Here is a 26,768-nt window from a genome sequence, read left to right as displayed (position 1 = left end):
TTCTTCTAACAGACCAAAATATACCCTAAATCTCTAGTGTATGGCTTTGTTTTGGTCTCCTGCCTGATCACATTTTCTCCCTTTATTTTTTTTTTAATTCCTCTTCTTTCTTTTTTCAACCAACTTATCTTCTCAATTCCTTTTATAAAATCTTTTATAATTCTCATCTTTACAGTCCTATTCCATCCCTTCATCGTATTTACCCTTATTTTTGTACATATATAAGTTTTACTTTCTTTAAAATTTTGGGAGGCACTTTCGTCTAACAGACCAAATTACACCCAAAATCTAGTGTGTGGCACTGATTTTTGTACCAGCCTGATCATATCTGATCATATTCTTTTTTTTTAAATCTTTTTCTATTACTTTTTTTTTCTTTTTTTTTTCTTTCTTTTCATTTCTTTCCCCCTGGTTTCAGGCCTCTTCTGATTTGTTTAGTGTATATTTTTCTGGGGTCACTGTTACACTGTTAGCATTTTGTTCTCTCATTCATCTAGTCTCTTCTGGACAAAATGACAAGATGGAAAAAGCAATTCAAAAAAAAAAAAAGAACAAGAGGCAGTACCGACTGCCAGGGACCTAACCAATATGGACATTAGTAAGACGTCAGAACTAGAGTTCAGAATGACGATTTTAAAGATACTAGTTGGGCTTGAAGAAAGCATGGAAGATATTAGAGAATCCCTTTCTGGAGAAATAAAAGAACTAAAATCTAACGAAGTCGAAATCAAAAAGGCTATTAATGAGGTGCAATAAAAAATGGAGGCTCTAAGTGCTAGGATAAATGAGGCAGAAGAGAGAATTAGTGATATAGAAGGCCAAATGATGGAAAATGAAGAAGCTGAGAGAAAGAGAGATAAACAACTACTGGATCATGAGGGCAGAATTCGAGAGATAAGTGATACCATATGATGAAACAATATTAGAATAATTGGGATCACAGAAGAAGAAGAAAGAGAGAGAGGGGCAGAAGGTATATTGGAGCAAATTATAGTAGAGAAGTTCCCTAATTTGGGGAAGGAAACAGGCATCAAAAAATAGGAGGCACAGAGAACCCTTGCCTCAAAATCAATAAAAATAGGTCAGCGCCCCAACATCTAATAGTAAAACATAGGAGTCTCAGAGACAAAGAGAAAATCCTGAAAGTAGCTTGGTACAAGAGATTTGTGACCTACAATGGTAGAAACATTAGACTGGCAACAGACCTATCCACAGAGACCTGGCAGGCCAGAAAGGACTGGCAGGATATCTTCAGAGCACTAAATGAGAAAAATATGCAGCCAAGAATACTATATCCAGCTAGGCTGTCATTGAAAAGAGAAGGAGAGAGAAAAAGCTTCCAGGACAAACAAAAACTAAAGGAATTTGCGAACACCAAACCAGACCTACAAGAAATATTGAAAGGGGTCCTCTAAGCAAAGAATGAACCCAAAAATAACAAAGACCAGAAAGGAACAGAGAAAATCTACAGTAACAGTCACCTTACAGGCAATACAATGGCACTAAATTCCTATCTTTCAATAGTTACCCTGAATGTAAATGGGCTAAATGCCCCAATCAAAAGACACAGGCTATCAGACTGGATAAAAAAAGAAGACCCATCAATATGCTGTCTGCAAGAGACTCATTTTAGACCCAAAGACACCTCTAGATTGAAAGTGAAGGGGTGGAAAACCATTTACCATGCTAATGGACACCAAAAGAAAGCTGGGTGGCAATCCTTATATCAGACAAATTAGATTTTAAACCAAAGACTATAATAAGGAAGGACACTATATCATACTTAAAGGGTCTATCCAACAAGAAGATCTAACAATTGTAAATATCTATGCCCCTAACATGGGGGCAGCCAATTCTATAAGCCAATTAATAACAAAAGCAAATAAACACATAGACTACAGTAATAGTAGGCGACTTTAACACCCCCCTCACAGAAATGGACAGATCATCTATGCAAAAGATCAACAAGGAAATAAAGACTTCAAATGACACACTGAACCAAATGGACTTCACAGATATATTCAGAACATTCCATCCCAAAGCAACAGAATACACATTCTTCTCTAGTGCCCATGGAACATTCTCCAGAATAGATCACAATCTGGGTCACAAATCAGGTCTCAACTGGTACCAAAAGATTGGGACCATTCCCTGTATATTTTTGGACCACAATCTTTGAAACTAGAACTCCACTGCAAGAGGAAAGTCGGAAATAACTCAAATACATGAAGGCTAAAGAGCATCCTACTAAAGAATGAATGGGTCAACGAGGAAAATAAAGAAGAATTAAAGAAATTCATGGAAACAAATGAAAATGAAAACACAGCTGTTCAAAATCTTTGGGATGCAGCAAAGGCAGTCCTAAGAGGAAAGTATATTGCAATACAAGCCTCTCCCAAGAAACAAGAAAGGTCTCCAATAGACAACCTAACCCTACACCTAAAGGAGCTGGAGTAAGGACCACAAATAAAGCCTAAACCCAGCAGGAGAAGAGAAGTAATAAAGATCAGAGCAGAAATCAATGAAATAGAAACCAAAAGAACAGTAGAACAGATCAACGAAACTAGGAGCTGGTTCTTTGAAAGAATTAACAAGAATGATAAACCCCTGGCCAGACTTATCAAAAAGAAAAGAGAAATGACCCAAATAAATAAAATCATGAATGAAAGGGGAGAGATCACAACCAACACCAAAGAAATACAAACAATTATAAGAACATATTATGAGCAACTCTATGCCAGCAAATTAGATAATCTGGAAGAAATGGATGCATTCCTAGAGATGTACCAACTACCAAAACTGAACCAGGAAGAAATAGAAAACCTGAACAGACCTATAACCACTAAGGAAATTGAAGCAGTCATCAAAAATCTTCCAACAAACAAGAGCCCAGGGCCAGATGGCTTCCCAGGGGAATTCTACCAAACATTTAAAGAAGATTTAATATCTATTCTTCTGAAACTGTTCCAAAAAAGTAGAAATGGAAGGAAAACTTCCAAACTCGTTTTATGAGGCCACCATTACCTTGATTCCAAAACCAAAGACCCCATCAGAAAGGAGAATTACAGACCAATCCTTGATGGACCTGGATGCAAAAATTCTCACCAAAATACTAGCCAATAGGATCCAACAGTACATTAAAAGGATTATTCACCATGACCAAGTGGGATTTATCCCTGGGCTGCAAGGTTGGTTCAACATCTGCAAATCAATCAGTGTGATACAATACATTAATAAAAGAAAGAACAAGAACCATATGATCCTCTCAATAGATGCAGAAAAAGCTTTTGACAAAGTACAGCATCCTTTCTTGATTAAAACTCTTCAGAGTGTAGGGATAGAGGGTACATACCTCAATATCATAAAAGCCAACTATGAAAACCCCACAGCGAATATTATTCTCAATGGGGAAAAACTGAGAGCTTTCCCCCTAATGTCAGGAACACGGCAGGGATGTCCACTATCACCACTGTTGTTCAACATAGTATTAGAAGTCCTAACCACAGTAATCAGACAACAAAAAGAAACAAAAGGCATCTGAATCGGCAAAAAAGAAGTCAAACTCTCCCTCTTTGCAGATGAGATGATACTTTATGTGGAAAACCCAAAAGATGCCACCCCAAAACTGCTAGAACTCATACAGGAATTCAGTCAAGTGGCAGGATACAAAATCAATGCACAGAAATCAGTGGCATTCCTATACACCAACAAAAAGACAGAAGAAAGAGAAATTAAGGAGTTGATCCCATTTACAATTGCACCCAAAACTATAAGATACCTAGGAATAAATCTAATCAGAGAGGCAAAGGATCTGTACTCAGAAAACTATAAAATACTCATGAAAGAAATTGAGGAAGACACAAAGAAATGGAAAAATGTTCCATGCTCACAGATTGGAAGAACAAATATTGTGAAGATGTCAATGCTACCTAGAACCATCTACACATTTAATGCAATCCCTATCAAAATGCCATCCACTTTTTTCAAAGAAATGGAACAAATAATCCTAAAATTTGTATGGAACCAGAAAAGACCCCGAATAGCCAGAGGAATGTTGAAAAAGAAAAGCACAGCCGGTGGCATCACATTTCTGGACTTCAAGCTCTATTATAAAGCTATCATCATCAAGAGAGTATGGTCCTGGCACAAAAACAGACACATAGGTCAATGGAACAGAATAGAGAGCCCAGAAATGGACCCTCAACTCTATGGTCAACTAATCTTCGACAAAGCAGGAAAGAATGTCCAATGGAAAAAAGTCTCTTCAACAAATGGTGTTGGGAAAATTGGATAGCCACATGCGGAAAAATGAAACTGGACCATTTCCTTACACCACACACAAAAATAGACTCCAAATGGTTGAAAGACTTAAATGTGAGACAGGAGTCCATCAAAATCCTAAAGGAGAACACAGGCAGCAACCTCTTCAACCTCAGCCACAGCAACTTCTTCCTAGAAAGATCGCCAAAGGCAAGGGAAGCAAGGCCAAAAATGAACTATTGGGACTTCATCAAGATAAAAAGCTTTTGCACAGCAAAGGAAACAGTCAACAAAACCAAAAGACAACCGACAGATGGGAGAAGATATTTGCAAATGATATATCAGATAAAGGGCCAGTATCCAAAATCTATAAAGAACTTACCAAACTCAACACCCAAAGAACAACTAATCCAATCAAGAAATGGGCAGAAGACATGAACAGACATTTCTGCAAAGAAGACATCCAAATGGCCAACAGACACATGAAAAAGTGCTCAACATCGCTCGGCATCAGGGAAATCCAGATCAAAACCTCAATAAGCTACCACCTCACACCAGTCAGAATAGCTAAAATGAACAAGTCAGGAAATGATAGATGTTGGCAGGGATGTGGAGAAAGGGGAACCCTCCTACACTTTTGGTGGGAATGCAAGCTGGTGCAGCCACTCTGGAAAACAGTATGGAGGTTCCTCAAAACATTGAAAATAGAGCTACCCTATGACCCAGCAATTGTACTACTGGGTATTTACCCCAAAGATACAAATGTAGTGATCCGAAGGGCTACGTGCACCCCGATGTTTATAGCAGCAATGTCTACAATAGCCAAACTATGGAAAGAGCCAAGATGTCCATCAACAGATGAATGGATAAAGAAGATATGGTATCTATATCTATATATACATATATATATATATATATACACACACACACACACAATGGAATATTATGCAGCCATCAAAAGGAATGAAATCTTGCCATTTGCAATGACGTGGATGGAACTGGAGGGTATTATGCTCGGCGAAATAAGTCAATCAGAGAAAGACAAGTATCATATGATCTCACTGATATGAGGAATTCTTAATCTCAGGAAACAAACTGAGGGTTACTGGAGTGGTGGGGGGTGGGAGGGATGGGGTGGCTAGGTGATAGACATTGGGGAGGGTATATGCAATGGTGAGTGCTGTGAATTGTGTAAGACTGTTGAATCACAGACCTGTACCTCTGAAACACATAATACACTATATGTTAAAAAAAAGAAGTTAGTAGGAAGGGTAAAATGAAGGGGGGAAAATCGGAGGGGGAGACGAATCATGAGAGACTATGGAGTCTGAGAAACAAACTGAGGGTTCTGGAGGGGAGGGGTTGGGGGGATGGGTTAGCCTCGTGATGGGTATTAAAAAGGGCACATATTGAATGGAGAACTGGCTGTTATACGCAAACAATGAATCATGGATCACTACATCAAAAACCAATGATGTAAAGTATGGTGATTAACATAACATAATAAAAAAAAACCCCACTTAGTTCTACGTGTTATGAAAATGAAAACGAGATCTTTTGGTTTGATCTATTTTTCCCAAATTAGAAATATGTATTAAGATTTAGCATCAAGTTTATAATATTTGAACTTTTGCTCTATGAATGCAACTAATGTTTGTAAGTAAATATTGGGTTTTATAATATTAAAAATGGGTGTTAGTCTCTCATGCCCAGCTGGTAATAATGTGGGAAGCTGGTAGGGACTGTGGCCAGCTAGGACAAGTAGGTATTGCACGAAGGTATTCCAATTCAAAAGATGAAAAACTATTCTGTCTGCCAAAGAAAATATGTTCTGAAGGCTGATTGTTCTGCAATCCTTGATCTGATGTTTTTGGGCCTGAAATTTACTAAAAAATTAAATTATAAAAAGTTAAATGGTTTGGCTTTATTATGAAGTAATCTGTTATTTTAAAATTAAAATTAAGCATTACAAAGTAATAAAACAAGGGGCACCTGGGATGCTCAGTCGGTTAAGTGTCTGACTCAATTTTGGCTCAGGTTGTGATCTCAGGATTGTGAGATCGAGCCCCACGTGGGGCTCTGTGCTCAGCAGGGAGTCTGCTTGAGATTCACTTCCTCTGCCCCTTCCCCTGCTTGCATGGGCTCTAAAATAAATAAATAAAAAATAAAGCAGGTATCATGAAATCTAGTTATTATAAATGCCATCTATCTATATTTGAAATAACTTGTTGGTAGCTGTTTTTTTCTAATAAGTGGAATTTTCTTGATTATAGATTTATTTTTATTATTTTTTATTTTTAAATGGCCAGTATGGTTATGAGTAAGATTTGTGTGGTCAGCTTCTGTTCTTTCATAAACCTTCACATAAAAATCATTTTAGCTGTAACCAAAAATTGAAGTCTTTAAAAAATGGCAGATGTTAATTTAAAAACAGCATATACTAATTTAGTTTGCTGTATGTTTATGGTCTAATGGAAATTTCATAAGCTTTCTTTTCTCCTAACTCAGTAAAGTATATGTCAGAGTTTTGGAATATGTCTTTAGCCAAGAATTTTATCCACTTACCATGTTTACCAGCTTATATAAAGCAAAAAAGAATGTATGTAACTATAGTAAGCAACATAGTTTTGCTCATGTTATCTGATGTTTGCCAAAAGAAGAATAAAAGATGAAGTAAAAAAAACAACAACACTGAATTCCAATATTGGAACATTGGAAAACAGTAACAACAACACTTAATTCCATTTATTGGATATGAATATATCCAATAAAGATATATTTACATTTAGAATTTATTGTGATTTATGCAATTGTTGTCTACAGATGTGGATAATAATATTCTAAGGTTAGACTTTCTATATTTTGAAAGCAGTGCTTTTAAATGGGAAAGTGTAATTATCTTAAAAAGTTGGTTAGATCATGTCAGCTCTCAACTCAAAATTCTCCAGTGGTTTCTCATCCCATTCAAAGCAAAGTCCAAAGTTCTTCGTAATGATGGATCTGTAACACTTTGCCTTTGACTACTTCTCTGACTTCATCTTCTACCTCACTCAGCTCCAGCCATACAGCCCTCCTTACTCTTCCTTAAACACATCAAAGATGCTCCCAACTTGGAGCCTTTACACAATTTTTCCCTCTGTCTGCTCTTTCCCCAGACCTCCTTTGCTCTCAAGTCTCCTATCAGATTGGTCTTCCCTATGCCACCTAAAAACACCAAACCCACCCGCACCCCTGGCACTCTCTATTACTTTCTTGGTACTATATATTTCTCCATAGCATGTATAACAACCTGAGTTTGTTTTTTTTACTGAAGTTTTCCCAATAACCAGTTCAGTAAATAGTAATTGTTCCAATTTTAGTATATGTGCTGCCGAAGGGAGCACCAGTAAAGAATCTAGTTATGCATCTGATAACTTTTGAGATAACTATATAAAATGTATTTGGTATTTTTTTCTGACACTATAAAAGTCTTTTTTTCTTTCAACTTAAAAATAGTACCATCATTAGTATCAGTTACTGCTGCAGTTTTAATTTTTGTGTCCTCCCCAAATTCATATGTTGAAATCCTAATGCCCAATGTAATGGTATTAGGAGGTGGGGTCTTTGGGAGGTAATTAGGTCACAGGGGTGGAGCCCTCACGAATGGGATTGGTGAGTTTAAAAAAGAGATCCCAGAGAGCCCCCTAACACCTTCCACTAAATGAGAACACAGTGAGAAGGTGTTATCTATGAACTAGGAAGCCTCACTAAACACCAAATCTGCTGGCACCATGATCTTGGACTTCCCAGCCTTTGGAACTGCGAGAAGTGAATGTTTGCATTTTATAAGACACATAAGTCTTTGGTGTTTTGTTATAGCAGCCCAAACAGACTAAGACAGTTATTTTTTCAGGCACCTAATAACTTCTCCTGGACCTCTAGGGTTCTGCAGTTCACTAGGATTGTGTGTGGTTTGGGAAATGCTGTTCTAGAAGATAATGTAAAGGCAAGGTGACTACCCATGCATCTCCTGTCATCATTCGGCATATCACAGCTTTTCAAACATTTAAAAAAAATGGTAGATAAAAAGAATATCATTGTTTTTCTATTTATGTATGTAAAATAACATTAAAAGAGATTGTTCAAAAAATTTTTTTTTTTTAGAGACAGTGCATGTGTGTGAGTGAGGGAGGGGCAGAGGGAGAGGGAGAAAGAAACTTTTTTTTTTTTTAAAGAGAGAGACAGCGAGAGAGGGAACACAAGCAGGGGGAGTGGGAGAGGGGAAGCAGGCTTCCCGCTGAGCAGGGAGCCCGATGCGGGACTCGATCCCAGGACCCTGGAACCATGACCTGAGCTGAAGGCAGACGCTTAACGACTGAGCCACCCAGGCGCCCCAGGGAGAAAGAATCTTAAGCAGGCTCCTCACTCAGCACAGAGCTTGTCACTGGGCTCCATCTCACCACCTGAGATCATGACTGGAGCCAAAACCAAAAGTCAGATGCTTAACCATCTGAGCCACCCAGGTCTCCCTTGAAATTTTTTTTAAAAAAGAGACTGTTTTAATAACAAAAGTTACTTTAAAAGGAGTTTGGATTAAAAATAAGCATATGGATTGAAAGGGAACTGGGAATCTGATAACAAGGAAAATATTTAACAACATAACAAATATTTAACAAAATATTTAACAACAACAAAATTTAACAATTTAACACATTAAGTGACCCACAAGGAGCATAATGCTATAATGCTTATGAGATGTTAAAAATAGTAGCAATGACTCAAAAATTCAAGGCAGGTAGATATAAATGAAATTTATGAAAAAAAATAACATGACTTGCCACATGCAAATGATACGGCTGGAGGAAAATTATCTGAGAGACATTGTTTTTGGTGAACTCAGAAATTAAATAATGCTGAAAAGCAACTAGCATAGTAGAAAAATAATTAGTAGATAAAAGCTTTAAAAACCTTTCTCATATGCCCAAGGCAAGACTAGAGGCCTCCTAAAGATGGAGCAGCCTGGGAGGGTTATCTGCTGAAACAGATGCAATAAAATTACTGGACTTAAAATCAGTACAAAAGAAAAATCAGTAGCTCAGTGTCCCAGGAGCTGAGGGAGTGATTCTGCCACCTCCACCATGCCTCACTTTAAAAATGTCAGTTTCATATGCTACTTACTTCAGTGACTTTTAAGAAAATAAGTTATTTGTAAAAGGTTTTTAAATGTTGTTTGTAACATCATCTTTAAAACTTCAACAAAGATATTTATTATGTTGGAATAGATGCTATAAACAGATATTGTCTCTTACATGCAAATTCTTATATATTTATCCACAAGAATGATCAGAAATAAAACAAAAATATATCATTTTGTGTACACACACCCTATCAGTACTTAACTTTATTTAATCTGTAGTTACAAAAAGCTCTTTTAAAAAAGCATTTGGGTGTGTGTTGCCTAAGGAGAGAGAAGGGTAAAATGGGGAGGTGGAATTTTGCATATAATCAGTATCTGGATTAGAGAAAAAAGGATTTAAGGGTAAATTCACATATGATAAAATCTTTTTAGTGGTGAGTTAAGTGGAAAATATATGTTTAAATAACAATAACAAGAGATGATAATAACAGCTTTTTGTGTTTTCTTTAAGTCTTAGAAGGACATTTGGTTTAACGTTGTGATCCTCTATCCTAGAAAAAAGGAAGTCTGCAAAAACATGTTTAAGGTTGATGAGTTAAAGGAGCACTGAAAGGAATTGACAGTATATTCTTTAGCTAAGTAATACTAAGGAAATAGAAATAATAGCTTGCTAATACATTTATTAGGTACATTATTTTAAAAGACCAAAATAGTATGAATGGTAAATGACTATGACAACGTGGGCTAGTACCAATAATGAAAACAAAGAACAAAAAAATTGAATTGAATGTCAGAAAAACCTTATGAAATAATGGAATTCTTGGCCAAGGTAATAGATGTGAACTGGAAAATGAAATGTTTATGAGAGACTATGCTGGCCAGGGCTTCATGAAAGGGCACAGAATCCACTGTGGTTAGTTTAAGCAAAGGGGACTTTTTTTTTTTTTTTAAATAAGTTGTTAGGGACACCTGGGTGGCTCAGTCATTAAGTGTCTGCCTTTGGCTCAGGTCATGATCCCAGGGTCCTGGGATCAAGCCCTGCTTTGGGCTCCCTGCTTAGCGGGAAGCCTGCTTTTCCCACTCCCCCTGCTTGTGTTCCCTCTCTTGCTGTGTCTCTATCAAATAAATATATAAAATCTTTTAAAAAAGTAAGTTGTTAAATGATTTTTAGAACCATCAGGAAAGAAACTCTAGCTTGAGCCAACTCGGATGACTTGAAGAGGCATGATACAGGTTATGAGGAGGGCTCCTCCCTTTTCTAAGATGAGGAAGTAGCACATTCAGGGAAGAGTCAAGATGGGGAGGCTGCCTCAGATAAACCACACACCTCCACAATGGTGCAAGACAGCAGGGACAATAGAAGCCACAGAAAAACGACCTCTATCTTACTTTCCACATTCTAAGTCTCACATGAAGGCACCAAAAAGGTAGAACCTAAAATACTCTGATCCCTAGCTATAAGTGAGTCTAGGAAATGCAGACTTTATCTTTTTGGACTCACCAGTGCAGGAAGTCTCTCGAAAGAGGTTGGAATGGATGGAGAGTGCCTATCCATGACATGCACTAAAGAATTCATTATAAGACAAACTTAGAAAACATCTACAGTAACGCCAGAGAGCTGGATCAAAATGGTGGAGTAGGAAAAAGCTCACCTTCTCCCACGGAAACATGAAAACTACAACTACATATAGAACAATCCCTCTCTGAGAATGACCTGAGGCCTGGAAGAACATATTTTACACAATTAAGGGTATAAAGGAAAAGCAACATTGAGGTGGGTGGGAGGGGTGGAGATGCTGAGTAGTCAGGACCTACACCCCTGACTCAGCAGTCTGCAAATGGGAGGGATATCACAACTGTAGAGGCTCTCCCTGAGGAATGGCGGCGGTGGGGGGGGCGGGATCTGAGCCCCACATTAGGCTCCCAAGCCTGGAGGACCTGCATTTGGAAGATGAGCCCCAATAATGTCTAGCTTTGAAAACCAGTGAGCTCTATTTCCAGGAGAGCCAAAGGACAGTAGGAAATTGGGATTTTGAGGTCATGTGCACAATCTCACTCCAAGGCCCAGCATAGATGTGTCAGTTTGATAAAGCTCATGAGTTATATGTAAAGGAGATTCATTGCCTGTGTCCTGGAGGGGAAGAGATCTGTCGGGACTTTCTTCAGGGATGAAAGTGCTGGTGGGTACCATTTTTTTCCCCACTCCCCTCTACCTAGCTGTTCTGGTGCTGGTAGGTACTAACACTCTCTGTCTACTGTACTGGCCCCACTCACCCCACCCCGGTTTTCCCTTGCAGACTCACCCTGCCCAACCTGCCTGGTCAGGGGTCCCCCCCCTGTGCCACACCCAGCAGGCAGGCTTTGCCAGTACTGGCACCCCTCCCAGACAGCCCCCACCATAGGGACCAGCCTCCCCCCCAACACTAGAGCACCTGCAACAATTCTGATCATATCTTGCAGCTACATAGCCAGAGGCCTGCCCCACACACCAATGCACCTGCAGCTGTGGCAGCCTAGCCTCACAGCCAGCTGCACTGGAGGCCAACCATACATGCCAGTGCACCTTCAACCATTGTGACCAGGCCTCACAGACAGCCATGCTGGGGGACAGCCCCACACACCAGCAAGTTCACACCAACTGCAGCCCAGCCACAACAGGAGGGTACATGCAGCCTATACAGGGGACACCCTTGAAGTACTTGGCTTAAGCAACTGGGGAGGGTTGCACAACTGGGCCCTATAGGACAACTTCTACCTAGAGCCACTCCTTCATGACTGGGAGATATGGCTGGATCTATCTAAAACATAAACAAAAACAGAGTTTGGCAAAATGGGGAGATAAAGGAGTGTTTCAAACAAAAGAACAAGATAAAACTGCAGAAAAAGAACTATAACCAAAATGGAGAAAAACAATCTACCAGATAAAGAGTTCAAAGTAATTGTTATAAAGATGCCCACCAAACTCAGAAGAATGGATGAATACAATGAAAATTTCAACAAAGAGAAGACAAAAAACCAAGAACCACCACCACCACCAACAACAACAAAAACCACCCAACAAATCAGAACTGAAGAAAACAGTAACTAAAATGAAAAATATGCAAAGGGAATCAACAGCAGATTAGATGATGTAGAATGCATCAGCAATTTGAAAGACAGGGTAGTGGAAGTCATCCAATTGGAACAGCAAAAAGAAAAAAAATTTAAAAATGATAGTTTAAGGGACCTATGGAACAACAGCAAGTATAATAACGTTTGTATTATAAGGATCCCAAAAGAAGAGAGAGAAAGATGGATAGAAAATCTATTTGAAGAAATAATAGCTGAAAACGTCATTAACATGGCAAAGAAAGTAGACGTACAAATCTAGGAAGTACAGACAGTCCCAAATGAAATGAGCTCAAAGAGACCCACACCAAGACATATTATAATCAAAGTGTTAAATATTAAAAAATCATAAAATCACCAAGAGAAAAACAACTAGTTATGTACAAGGAAAATCCCACAAGACTATAAGCTGATTTTTCAGCAGAAACTTGGCAGACCAAAAAGGAGTGACACAATATATTCAAAGTGCTGAAAGGAAAAAACTTACAACTGAGAATACTTTACCCAACAAGGTTATCACTCATAATTGATGGAGAGATATCTTCCCAGACAAGCAAAAATTAAAGGAATTGATCACCATTAAAATCAGTGTTACAAGCAATGTTACAGGGACTTATTTAAATGGAAAAAAAAAAAGCCATAACTAGAAATAAGAACGTTATGAAAGGGAAAATTTCCCTAGGAAAAGCAAATAGTAAAGGTGGTAGATCAATCACTTATAAAACTAGTATGGGGGTGCCTGGGTGGCTCAGTTGCTTAAGCATCTGACTCTTGATTACAGCTCAGGTCATGTTCTCAGGATCATGAGATCGAGCCCTCCATCGGGCTCTGTGCTGGACACAGAACCTGCTTAAGATTCTCACTGTCCCTGGTGCCTGGGTGGCTCAGTTGGTTAAGTGACTGCCTTCGGCTCAAGTCATGATCCCGGAGTCCTAGGATCTGAGTCCCACATCAGGCTCCCAGCTTAGCGGGAGCCTGCTTCTCCCTCTGAACTTCTCCCCTCTCAGGCTCTTTCTCACACTCTCTCTCTCTCTCAGATGAATAAAATCTTAAAAGAGATTCTCTCTGTCCCTCTCCCTCTGCCCTTCCCTGCTCTTGCTTTCTCTCTTTCTCAAAAAGAAAAAAAATAATAAAGCTAGTATGAAGGTTAAAAGACAAAAGTAGTAAAATCAGTTATATCTACAATAATTAGTTAAGAGATACCAAAAAAATGTAAAACATGATGTCATATACATAAAATGTAGAAGGGGGAGTAAAAGTTTTGTGCTTTTAGAATGTTTTTGAATTTAGGTGACCTACTACCAGACTACTATAGACTGAGGATGTTATATCCCATGCTAATCACAAGCCAAAAAACTATAACAGATACACAAAAAATAAACAGAAAGGAATCCAAGCATAACACTAAAGAAAGTCATCAAATCACAAGGAAAGAGAAGAAAAAAGAGAAACAGAGAAGAACTACAAAAACAACTAGAAACCAAGCAATAAAATGGTGGTAAGTACATATCTATCAATAATTACCTTAAATTTAAATGGACTAAATAGTCCAATCAAAGACATATAATAACTGAATGGATAAACAAGACCCATTTCTGTGCTGCCTACAGAGACTCACTTCAGACCTAAAGAAATATAAACTGAAAGTGAAAGGATGGAAAAAGATATTCCATGCAAAAGGAAGTGAAAATCTGGGGTAGCAATACTTATCAGACAAAATAGACTTTAAAACAAAGGCTGTAACAAAAGTCAAAGAAGGGCATTACATAATGATAAAAGGATTAATTCAACAAGAGGAGATAACACTTGTGAATATCTATGTACCCAACATCGGGGTACCCCAAAAAAACCCATAAAGCAAGTATTAACAGAAATAGAAAAATGACAGCAATACATAATAATAGTGAACTTTAATGCCCTACTTACATCAGTGGATAGATCATCCGGGCAGAAAATCAATAAGCAAAATTGGTTTTACATGACACATTAAGCCAGATGGATATATGGTGATACACACACACACACACACACACAACATCCTATCCAAAAACAGTGGCATACACATTATTCTCAAGTGCACATGGAACACTCCCCAGGATAGTTCATATTAGGCCACAAAATAGGTCTCAATGAATTTAAGAAGACTAAAATCATAGCAAGCATCTTTTCTGATCACAATGGTGTGAAAGTAGAAATCAATTACAAGAGGAATACTGGAAAAAAACACAAAAATGTGGAGGCTAACCAACATGCTACTAAACAACTAATGGGTCAATAAAGGAATCACAGAGAAAATAAAAAATATCTGGAGACAAATGAAAATAGAAACACAATGTTCCAAAATCCATGGGATACAACAAAAGCAATTCTACTCCAAGACATAGAACAATCTCAAATAAACAATCTAAATTTACACCTATAAGAACTAAAAAAAGAAGAAGAAACAAAGCTCAAAGTTAGTAGAATGGAAATAAATGAAACAGAATAAAAAAAACCCAATGAAACTAAGCTAGTTTTTTGAAAAGATAAGCAAAATGGATAAACCTTTAGCCTGACTCATAAAAAAAAGAAAGGGCCCAAAGAAATAAAATTGAAAATGAAAGAGGAATCACAAAGGATCATAAGAGGCTACTAGAATAATTATAAACCAACAAATGGGACAATCTAGAAGAAAAGGATAAAAACATACAATTCCTAAAAACATATAACATTCCAAGACCGAAGCAGGAAGAAATAGCAAATCTGAACAAACTGATTACTAGTAATGAAACTGAATTGGTAATCAAAACCCTCCCAACAAACGAAAGTCTAAGACCAGACAGCATCTACTAGATGAATTCTACCAAATTTTAAAGAAGAGTTAACACCTATTCTCAAACTATTCCACAAAATTGAAGAGGGAGGGATGCTTCCACACTCATTCTATGAGGCTGGCATTACCCTGATACCAAAATCAGACAAATACATGACAAAAGAGAAAATTATAGGCCAATATCCGTGATGAACATAGATGCGAAAGTTCTCAACAAAATATTAGCAAGCCAGATTCAACAATTCATTAAAAGGATCATACACCATGTTCAGGTGGGATTTATTTCAGGGATGCAAGGATGGTTCAATATCCACAAATCAATTAACATGATACACCACATTAACAAAATGAAGAATAAAAATCATAGTTATCTCAATAGATGCAGAAAACCCATTTGATAAAATTAAACATTGATTAATGATAAAGAAACTCTCAACAAAGTGGGTACAGGGACAACGTAACTCAACACAATAAAATTAATACATGATAAACCCAGAGCTAACATCATATTTAATGGCAAAAAATTAAAAGCTTTACCTCTAAGGTCAGGAACAAGACAAGGATGCCCACTCTCACCACTTTTATTTAATATAATAGTGGAAATTCTAGCTACAGCAATCTGACAAGGAAGATAAATCATCCAAATTGGAAAAGAAGAAGTAAAAGTCACTATATTTGCAGATTCCATAATACTATGTTTAGAAAACCCTAAAATTCTTCTCCAAAAAATGATTAGAACAAATGAATTCAGTAAAGTTGTAGTATAAAAAATTTACATAAACATGGCATTTCTATACGTTAATAATGAACAATTAGAAAGAGAAATTAAGAAATGATCCCATTTACAATTGCATCAAAAAGAATAAAATACCTAGGAATAAATTTAATCAAGGAAGTAAAAGAACTCTATTCTGAAAACTATAAAGACACTAATGAAAGATATTGAAGACAACACAAATAAGTGGAAAGATAATCCATGCTCATGGACTGAAAGAATTGACACTGGTAAAATGTCCATTCCTTTCAAGGCAATGTACAGATTCGATGGAATCCCTACCAAAATTCGAAGGACGATTTTTTGCAGAACGAGAACAAATAATTTTAAAATTTGTATGGAACCATAAAAGACCCTGGATAGCCAAAGGTATCTTGAGAATGAAGAACAAAGCTGAAAGTGTCTTGCTCCCTGATTTCAAGCTATACTACAAAGCTATAGTAATCAAAACAGTATGGTACTGGCACAAAAATAGATACATAGATCAAAAGAACAGAATGGAGAGTTCAGAAAAAAACCCATGCTTATATGATCAATTAATCTTTGACAGAGGAGGCCAAAATGTACAATGGGGGAAAAATAGTTTCTCCAATAAATCCTGTTGGGAAAACTGGACAAGATGTGAAAGAATAAAATTGGATCACTGTCTTACACATATATAAACATAAACTCAAAATGGATTAAAGAGTGCAGCATTGGTGGGATAGTGGTGAGCATAGCTGCCTTCCAAAAAAGATTAAAGACTTAAACCACAAGACTCCTAAAAGAAAACATAAATAGTAAGGTCTTTGGTATTGGTCTTAGCAATATTTTTTGGATTTGTCTCTGTAGGCAAGGGTAACAAAAGCAAAAATTAGCAAATGGGACTATAGCAAGCTAAAATTCTTTTGCACAGTGAAGGAAGCCATAAACAGAATGAAAAGGCAACCTACTGAATGGGAGAAGATACTTGTAGATATATCTGATAAGAAGTTAATATCCAAAATGTACAAAGAACTCATATAACTCAATACCAAAAAAAAAAAAAAAATCTGATTGAAAAATGGACAGAGGACCTGAATAGACATTTCTCTGAAGAAGAAATAGAGATGGACAACAGACACATGAAAAGATACTCAACATCACTCATAATCAGGGAAATGCAAATCAAAACCACAATGACATATCACCTCATACTAGTCAGAATGGCTATTGTCAAAAAGACAGGAAATAGCAAGTGTTGGCCAGAATGTAGAGAAAAAAAAACAGAAACCTGGTGCCCTGCTGGTGGGAATGTAAATTGGTATAGCCAATGTGGAAAACAGTATGAGAGTCCTCAAAAAATTAATGATTTGAGTAATTGAGTAATAACCATATTATGCAGCAATTCTGATTCTGGGAATTTACCTGAAGAAAATGAAAACACTAATTTGAAAAGATATATGTGCCCTTATTTTCACTGCAGCATTATTTATAGTAAGTAAGATACAGAAGTAATCTAAGTGTCCATTGATAGATGAATGGATAAAGAAGATGTGGTATATATATACAATGGACTATTACTTAACCATAAACAAGAATGAAATCTTGCCATTTGTGAGAAAATGGATGGAGCTATAGAGTATTATGCTAAATGAAATAAGTTAGAGAAAGACAAATACTGTGTGATTTCACTTCCATTTGGAATCTAGAAAACAAAACAAATGAACAAATAAAACAAAGCAGAAATAGATTCATATTTGCAATCTGGTGGTTGGCAGAGGGGTTGGGAGTGGGGGTTGGGAGAAAATGGGTGAAATAGGTGAAGGGGATTAAAAGGTACCAACTTCCAGTTATAAAATAAGTAAGTCACAGGGTTGTCATGTAAAGCATAGGGAAGATAGTCAATAATGCTGTAACAACTTTGTATGGTGACAGAGGGTGGCTAGACTTATGGTGATCACATTGTAATGTATATAAATGTTGAATCACTATGTTGTACACATGAAACTAATATGTTATACATAACTACACTTAAAAAAAAAAAGTTCAGGCGCCTGGGTGGCTCAGTCGTTAAGCGTCTGCCTTCGGCTCAGGTCATGATCCCAGGGTCCTGGGATCGAGTCCCACATCGGGCTCCCTGCTCAGTGGGAAGCCTGCTTCTCCCTCTCCCACTCCCCCTGCTTGTGTTCCTGCTCTCGCTATCTCTCTCTCTGTCAAATAAATAAATAAAATCTTTAAAAAAAAAAAAGTTCACCAAAGTGGTGGCATTTGAAAGGAAATGTAAAAAAACAAAAAATCCAACAAAACCAGAAAATTCAATAAGAACCAGTTCTTCCCAAGTTTCAGCATTCATTGTCAGCTCTCCCAAATATCAAAAGAACTGCTACAGAAAGATTTAAAAGACAACACTTGGGAAAAGAAGCAGCAATATCCTAAAGCTACATATTTTATTTTGAAACTTTCATTTTGAAACTGTGATAGTAATGCTCTTGTGGTATTATTACTTGTAGGAGTCAGCAAGTAAGAAAGTTGCCTGGCTGTGGTCAGTTTTTATGAGCAGGTACAGGTAGGATTGTTGTAGACAATCAGAGTAATGATAGAAGGTCTTAAAAACCATCATCAAATATTAAACCACTCTCTTGGATTTCTGTATTAGACCAAACTTGTTTGTTATATATTATCATTTTATATAGTGTTGGATTTGGTTTGCTAATAATTTTTAAAAATAATTTATACATTTATATTCACAAGAGAGATTTGCAGATAATTTTCTTGCTCATGCTGTCCTCACTTGGTTTTGCAATCAAGGTTCTATTTAGCTCCATAAAATGATTTGGGAAATGTTCACTCTTTTTCTGGGTTCTGAAGGAGTTCATATAAGTTTAAGTTTAAAATGATCTTTTGGGCACCTGGGTAACTCAGTCGGTTAAGCATTTGACTTTGGCTCAGGTCATGATCTCAGGGTCCTGGGATTGAGCCCTAAGTCAGGCTCTGTGCTCAGTGGGAAGTCTGCTTCTCCCTCTCCTGCTCCCTCTCCTTCTCCCCTTGCTTGTGCTCCCTCTGTTTCTCTCTCAAATAAATGAATAGAATCTTTAAAAATAAAAAAAAACCACCATCATCAAGAATTGAGGCCTAAACTAATTCCAATTGTGTTAATGTCTAAAATGATACTTGGGTTTTCTGGCAATATAATGGAATTGTACCAGACACTGTGATAAAATCTCCTGTTATAAACCTCTCTGAATGTTCAATAAAGCAATTTAAATACACATCAGAATTCTCAAAAATGTTCCCAAGGGAACAAACATGAAGAGGGGGTTGGAATAAGAATAGCTGAAGCAAAAGCTGTAGCCATTCTTGGGGTGTCTCAGTCTTGTTTCAATGGCTGCATGTGGTGGAGGCAGGGGATCAGGATTTGGACCCTCAAATATACGTAGGACCCTCAAAGGGTGATACTTTCAATGAAAGCTACAAAAAAAATCTGCCTCTATGGGAAGATACGAAGTTCTGGCTGGAAGGAAAATGTCTCGGTGGAGAATTCATAGTCATATACCTGATATCACATGTAAATTCAAACTGCCTGCATGGTATGAAGTGGCCCAATTTCAAAAATAGTACCTGGAGGGGGTCCTGGGTGACTCAGTCAGTTAAGCAAACAACTCTTGATTTTGGCTCAGGTCATGATCTCAGGGTTGTGAGATCGAGCCCTACCTTGGGCTCTGCACTGGGCATGGAGCCGGCTTAAGATTCTTTCTCTCTCCTTCTGCCCCTCCTGGCTCACACACTCTCACTTTCTAAAAAAAAACAAACACCCCCCCCCCAGGTAGCACCCGGAAACCTTCCTCCCCTCTCTTACTGTACATTCCCAATCTCCCTGTTGTCTATGTTTCATAATTTTGAATAAAACACTCCCAGTCTTATTATTATTTTGATACCTAAACTACTCCTTTGCAACCACACATTAACTTTTTAACAAAGTGGAGTGACCATTCATTGCAAGCTGATCCCTAAAAGGTCAGATACAATGGCTTGAAACAGGGTCGGTGGAGTCAGTCAGACTTGGCTTCTCACTGTGGCTCAATTTGTGTGTAATCTGAAGCAAGTTTCCTAATTTCTTGGAATTTTAATTTCTTTATCAGTTACATAGGGATAATAGCATCTACCAATGAAAGAATAATCTTGAGCACTTAGCACATGCTTGACACATAGTGAATCCTTAATAAAAGTTAGGTATAATAAATAGAAATTATAATAATTATATAATAAATACATAAACAACACCAGTGAGCAAACTCCATTTGATCTAAATTTCTAGGATTCTTTACCCTTTAATTTCTTTATAAAAAGCATAACTAAGCATGATAATTAACTCATTGATTGTTTAATTTTTTAATTTCTCTACCAACTTCCATGGAAGATTTCAGGTGACTAATACATCTTTTTACAATAACTTGATTTTAAATATAAAAGGAGAAGTCAAGGGGCGCCTGGGTGGCTCAGTTGGTTAAGCGGCTGCCTTCAGCTCAGGTCATGATCCTGGGGTCCCGGGATCGAGCCCCACATCGGGCTCCCTGCTCCGCAGGAAGCCTGCTTCTCCCTCTCCCTCTGCCTGCCTCTCTGCCTACTTGTTCTCTTTCTCTCTCTCTCTCTCTGTCAAATAAATAAATAAAATCTTAAAAAAAAAAAAAAGGAGAAGTCAACAGATTTTCCCTTTATATTTCTTCAGAATCCCAAATAATTCCTTGGGAGTTAGATAAGGACTCGTTAAATCATTCAGGACTTTCTGATACAATTTATAGCACCTTGCATTTTAGCAGGTGTTCAATATATTTGTTTTGATTTAAAATTGGATTAATATATGTTAGAATCAATATATGGTGGGCATCTTAAGGGTCCAGTTTGACCATCCTATTGATGTTTAATCCCATCTATGTATCATTCTTAGCCAAATGTTATCCAATACTTGTCTTATAAGGCAGTGCATTCCTGTTATGGGTTCCATACCCCTGAAAATTTGATGTGAATTAGTTCTTGCCCTGAGCTTACTTGGAGGCTAGACTCAACACTTCCTCACATCCCCAAATAGCAGATCCAATTCCACAAAGCCTTATTAAGTGAAATAGATTGTACTGAATATTACCAATGCTAGTTATGGAATACTGAAGAGAATTTGCATACTTCACAGGAAAATTTAATTAAAATTCTCTTTAGACATCTTTGACTTCCAAGAAGTCCCTTTCTAGATATTCCAGCAGTGTTATTTCTCCCTGTTTTCCCTCTCCTTGCCCCACATTTAGTCTCTGAAATTCTCTATATTTTTTATAGCTATTCAGTTCAGGTTCAAAGTAAAAGCCTTTCAGCTGGAAGAAATCCTCTTAAAAAGCAGGCCAGTGACCATCCATTGTTCTTTCACAGGCATTGGCCACAAACGACAAGTACATAGTAGTTTCCTTTTCATTTCAGGTGATCTATTGAAACATTTGCCCAAACAAAACAGGTCCCCTTTTTTTTGATAGGGTGAGGGGGTGTAAGTGCGAGAAGGGGATCTGTAGAGAGAGGCATTTGTGATTACACTGATAAAAAGTGGTTTTCTCCCCACTATATACCTAATTTATAATATTAGGTAATTGAGTGTTCTAAAAAAGAAGAGTTACATTTCATTAAATGCCTAAATTACTCTTAAATGGTAATAGAATTCACTTTTTTGAAGTGTACAATTGGATGAATTTTAGTATATTCACAATCATCACTACAATCTAATTCCAAAAACATTATGATCATGCCAAAGAGAAAACCCTTTCTCAGTAGCATTTTTTCCCCCTCTCTCCCTGGCCCTTGGCAACCACCAATCTACTCTCTATCTCTATGGATTTGCCTATTTGGACATTTCATATAAATATTATGATTGGCTTATTTCACTTAGCATAATGTTTTCATCTATGTTGCATCTATGTAGTATCAGTATGTATTCTTTTTATGGCTAAATAGTATTCCATTATTTGGATATACCATATTCATCTATTCCTTGGTTGATAGACATTTGAGCTATTTCCAGTTTTTGGCTATTATAAATAATGCTGCTAGAAACATCTATGTGTATGCATTGTATGGACAAATGTTTTCATTTCTCTTAGATATATATGTAGGAGTGGAATTGCTGGTCATATGGTAAATTCTGAGTGACCATTAAGCAGTTTCCCAAAGTGGCCACATCATTTAACATGCCCACCAGCAAGTATGAGAATTCCAACTTTTCCACACCCTCACCAACACTTGTTATTGTCTGTCTTTTTTATTATAGCCATCTTAGTGGGTGTGACGTGGTATCTTGAAGTGCATTTCCCTGATGGCTAAAGATGTCAAGCATTTTTTTATGTGCTTATTCCCATTTGTATATCTTCTTTAAAGAAGTGTCTGGATCATTTGTCCATTTTAAATTGAGTTATGTATTGTTGAGTTGTAAGAGTTATTTTAATATTCTAAATAAAAGCCTCTTATTAGATATATCATTTGCAAATACATTCTCCCATTCTGTAGGTTGTCCTAGTAATAATTTATTTTTAGGCAACACTTGAGTTATTTAGGGATTAAAGCTTAAATATGGATATCATCTAAACTCTTTGCCTCTCTCCTGGATTTATTTCAATTTGGAAGAAGCAGTGCTCATGGCATTCTCCAAAGAGTACACAGAAGAAGGGGGAAAAAAAAAAACAATAACCCACAGTGCCTAGCAGAGAGTATGTGCTCAATTAACTTTGGTGAATTAATGAGTAAAATTTGTATATTTATTCTTGTTTCCCACTACTACTTTGACTTGTTGACTCTCTCTGCTGGATCCACTTTTAGAGTGATGATATTCATTTCATGGCCTGAAGGCCCCCAGGGGGAGCTATGAAGTATGCTCTGTCTACTCCACATTAAATGCACTGAAGTGTAACACTGTTATATGGGAATCCACGGATTTTTCATGGTAAAAAGCAGTTTCATGTTCTACTCTTTAAGTTTGAGACTCACTTAAGAGAAAGAAATAGCTGTTTGTCAGTTCAACGTTGACTCTATAGTGTTTTCAATGGTCCTGGACATTCCTGGACATTTCTATGTCATTTATACTATGGTTGTTTATTTGGAGGTTCACTTAGGGACTACACTTATTTCTGGGCCCTTGACCTAAGAGTGGTTCCCTCAGTGAGGTTCACTGTCCTGTGGACCAAGCAAATAGCTGTGGGGAGATGATGTTGTAGGGGAGGAAGGCCACATCTGCCTACCCGTCAGATCAGCTGCATCCCCTTGGGACACCTTGTGGGGAGCGATGATCTCAGCCAGGCTGCCTCCATTTCCACATCACTTAAAACAGTCTATCAAGGTCATTTTGCAACTGACATTTGACATAATCCCCTCGTATCTTGAATTCGGACTCACGGGAAGAATCAGAATGATTCCAAAATGCGAAGAATCAAAGGAGTTCTAGTTAGGACTGCAGATGAAACTAAGAAATCAGTGAAGGCCTATGTAAGAAGGAAACAAGCTGGGTAAAGGAAAAAGAACAATGGAAAGCAAGACACTTATTTGTAACCGGATATAAATAAGAGTCTAACTTTACACAGACAGAGCTGGCTGGCCTGCTAGTGTTATTGAGCTTAGTAACCCATTCAGTGTGCTCACTTAGATGACTGTGGGCATCATTTGTATGACATATATATGGATGCAGATACCCGCCAACTAGTGAAATAGGACACACAGTTTTCAGCATGCAAAATGGTCGCATCAGAAAGAGGGAAATAGAATTTAAAAAAGAATTAGTGGTCTTAGGGAGTTAATGTGAGCCTGCTTTTTGTTTCAGTCCAGGTTGAAGAAAAAAAATTTTTTTTTAGATTAATTTATTTATTTTAGAGAGAGAGGGTGTGTGTGGGGAGGGGCAGAGGGCTAGGGAGAGGCGATCTTGGGCAGACTCCCTGCTGAGTGCGGAGCCCTATGCAGGGCTCAATCTCATGACCCTGAGATCATGACCTGAAATCAAGAGTCAGATGCTTAACTGACTGGGCCACCCAGGTGCCCTGAAGAAAAAATTTTAAAATATAAACAGCCATCACTAATAGCACTTTATAGTATTTATTTGATGCTTTTCTTCTCTCATAAATGCAACACTTTTAAGCTTACCTTATGGCTTATCATCACAACACTCTCCTGAAGGAAAGAAGTACTTTAACAGTGGATCTGAGGCTCAGAGATCAATTGACTGTTCTGCAGCTTGAGGGAGAAGAGATAGATCACTGATATTTAGATCTCTGTTTGGAACTAGGACTGAATTAGCCATTAAACATATGTAAATTCCTTTAATTCCCATAAGAACGCTATGAGGTAGGTGTTATTGTTATAAATTGATAGGTAGAAAAAGAAAATCACCCAAGTCATTGAGCTGATAATGGTAGAATCAAACCTTATCTGTCATATTCTAGAGCCATATTCTTATTTGCTAATTCTAATTGATTAAGGGAGGTTGCCTGGAGAGGATATACGGAAGGAGTCTAAGCCCATGCCCAGTTGCTCTGTCTGATGTGGGTAGGATGGGAAGAGTGGCATCTAATGCAGAACCCGAAGCATCACATGATGAGTGATTTGGGAATAGGCCTCATTTCTAAGGGACTAACAGAAAACTTTCTGTTCCACAATGGTCTATACTTCGAGAGAGCTAAGGAAGGACTCTGTGAAAGGGGAGCTCCTTACAACTGCCTTTTGATAATACTTTTCCTACCCTCCCTCCTAGTGCCAAGTATGATACTAGTGAAGGAAACCAGAATATGTCACCCCAAAAATATGTCTATTTGACGCGAAAATTATTTTGAGCTGAAGGCAATTGCGCAGCAGCAAATGCAGGAAAAGCTCTCTCTGCCTCGCCCTTTTCTGCCTAAAGAGAAGATATAAATTCTCCTTTTACTGGAGACAGACTTTATCATCCTAGAGACAGCACCACAGAAAGCTGCAAACAAACCCTACTCCCTTAGTTGTCTCCCATATATTTACCTTCCCACGGCGTGCTGCCCAAAGCGACTTTCCTTTGTCCTGTCATTTCTCTACAAATTAATTGAAGATGCTACATAAGCCGAGTTCTAAGTTGCCACCCCAAGTTACTTTTCATGGGGTTTCTCCCATGTGACACATGCCGCACATGTTAATAAACTGTTTTTCTCTTGCTAATCTGCCTTTTTGTTTAAGAGCTTTAGCTAAAAATCCCAAGGTGGGTAGAAGTGAAGTTTTTCCTCCTCTATACTGGCTCTGGCTAATTTTCTACCTCCTGTCCCTCTTCCCCTCTCTAGTACCTACCTGCTTCTTTATTTTGAAAGAGTTTCCTTCATTAAAATGACATCCTCTCTTCACTTGAAAGGTATAAATGAAGGATGGAATGTAGCAGAAAGACATTTGCCACGTGAGTGGTCAATCATTGTATGATACCTTAGATAGGTAGATTCTGGACAAGGATTTGGTAGTTTTGATTGTCATAGACAGATGAAAGCAGGATCAGAGTTACTCTCACTTTCTCAATGAAAGGATTAAAATATTTAAGCAGATTTATACCACAAACCACAGTTCTGTTTTAGTTTCTGAATGTCAAATATTCCTCAGTTTCCTGCTTTTACATCTGTGTTTAAATTTTCAATTTTCAGGATTTGGTTGACAGATTTAAATCTTTGATATTTGCATATTAAAAATCCCTTTCATTTTCTTTTCCAAATTATAGCTACAAGGTATATATCTGTATTTTTCTCTATTAGGTTTTCACCTACGTTAAAACATCAATCTTATATTGGAGTCCTATTGGGCTCATCATTTTTGAGAGTGAAAGCTGTGGAAACCTCTGGATCTAAATTCCAGTTAGTTTCCAACTTACCACACCATTTCACTTTCCAGTTACGATTGGCATCAACTCCACGGCAGCGAAACCTTGAGCTCCTTGACCTTGTTTTTCTCCAAAATCGATCCTAGATGTAATTAAGAAAATAGGTGTAGAAAAAATACTCAAAAGGTTATCCACATGCATTTTAGTAGCACAATTGGTGAATGAATGGGAGAGTTCTGGGAACAGACAAATCCAGGGAGTAGAAAGAGGATTGGATAAGCAGTAGGTTCATGCTCCAATTTCTGCCACACACTTGCTATCTCTTAGCTTCTCTTGGCCTCATTTCTTCTCGGGCAAAATTGAGTAAGCTAGGCTAGACTAGTGACTTTTCACAATTTCTTTGGAAGCAGACATCTTGACTTATATGGAATCTCATGCAAAGCAAAACATATAAACAAAAGTTTGCTGCTATGATGGGACAGGGAGTGGAGATCTCTTTTGTAGTTCTGGAATCACTAGGCTGTCTGCCCACCAGGTTTCCTTCCTGTTCTATGGCTGTTTTCTATTTATTTAGTCTCTCTTTTCAGTTGGATAGCAAAGTGACTTACACTGGTCCAGCTAAAATGGTATCCATCAACGTTAAACACAGGCATGATATAGAAATATAGATGATTCAACATTTTTCTCACGGTTGGGTCACTCTTATATGTTAGAAGAGCCTAAAAGACAAAGGTGACATTTTTCTTACGAACTGATCCCAAATACAGGCTTAGAAAAAATATATGAAAATCCTTTCCATCCATGGGAAATACCAAATATATTGTGTTGAAGAGTAACAAGCTAATATGAACTATACTCTTTGACATCATATATTCTTTTTCAAAATAAAAAATTTTTAAAT

The 26,768-nt window shown here is 37.5% G+C and overlaps 1 protein-coding gene across 1 annotated transcript in view; it reads right to left on the bottom strand.

The window, feature by feature from the left end:
* The window catches only part of CPA6 (carboxypeptidase A6), a 354,654-nt gene that overhangs the window by 31,503 nt on the left and 296,383 nt on the right, over positions 1 to 26,768 (bottom strand). The window contains exons 7-8 of the mRNA XM_064587448.1: positions 26,476 to 26,586; positions 25,919 to 26,009 (exon numbers count right to left, since the gene is read on the bottom strand). Of these exons, the coding sequence (XP_064443518.1) occupies positions 25,919 to 26,009; positions 26,476 to 26,586 (202 nt within the window). The remainder of the gene's footprint in view (positions 1 to 25,918; positions 26,010 to 26,475; positions 26,587 to 26,768) is intronic.

Source organism: Mirounga angustirostris, unplaced genomic scaffold (genome assembly GCF_029215605.1).
Source record: "Mirounga angustirostris isolate CCGP_5_RB_7025 unplaced genomic scaffold, mMirAng1.0.hap1 SCAF_4, whole genome shotgun sequence".
Classification (NCBI taxonomy): domain Eukaryota; kingdom Metazoa; phylum Chordata; class Mammalia; order Carnivora; family Phocidae; genus Mirounga; species Mirounga angustirostris.
This window is presented reverse-complemented; position numbering and strand designations above follow the sequence as displayed.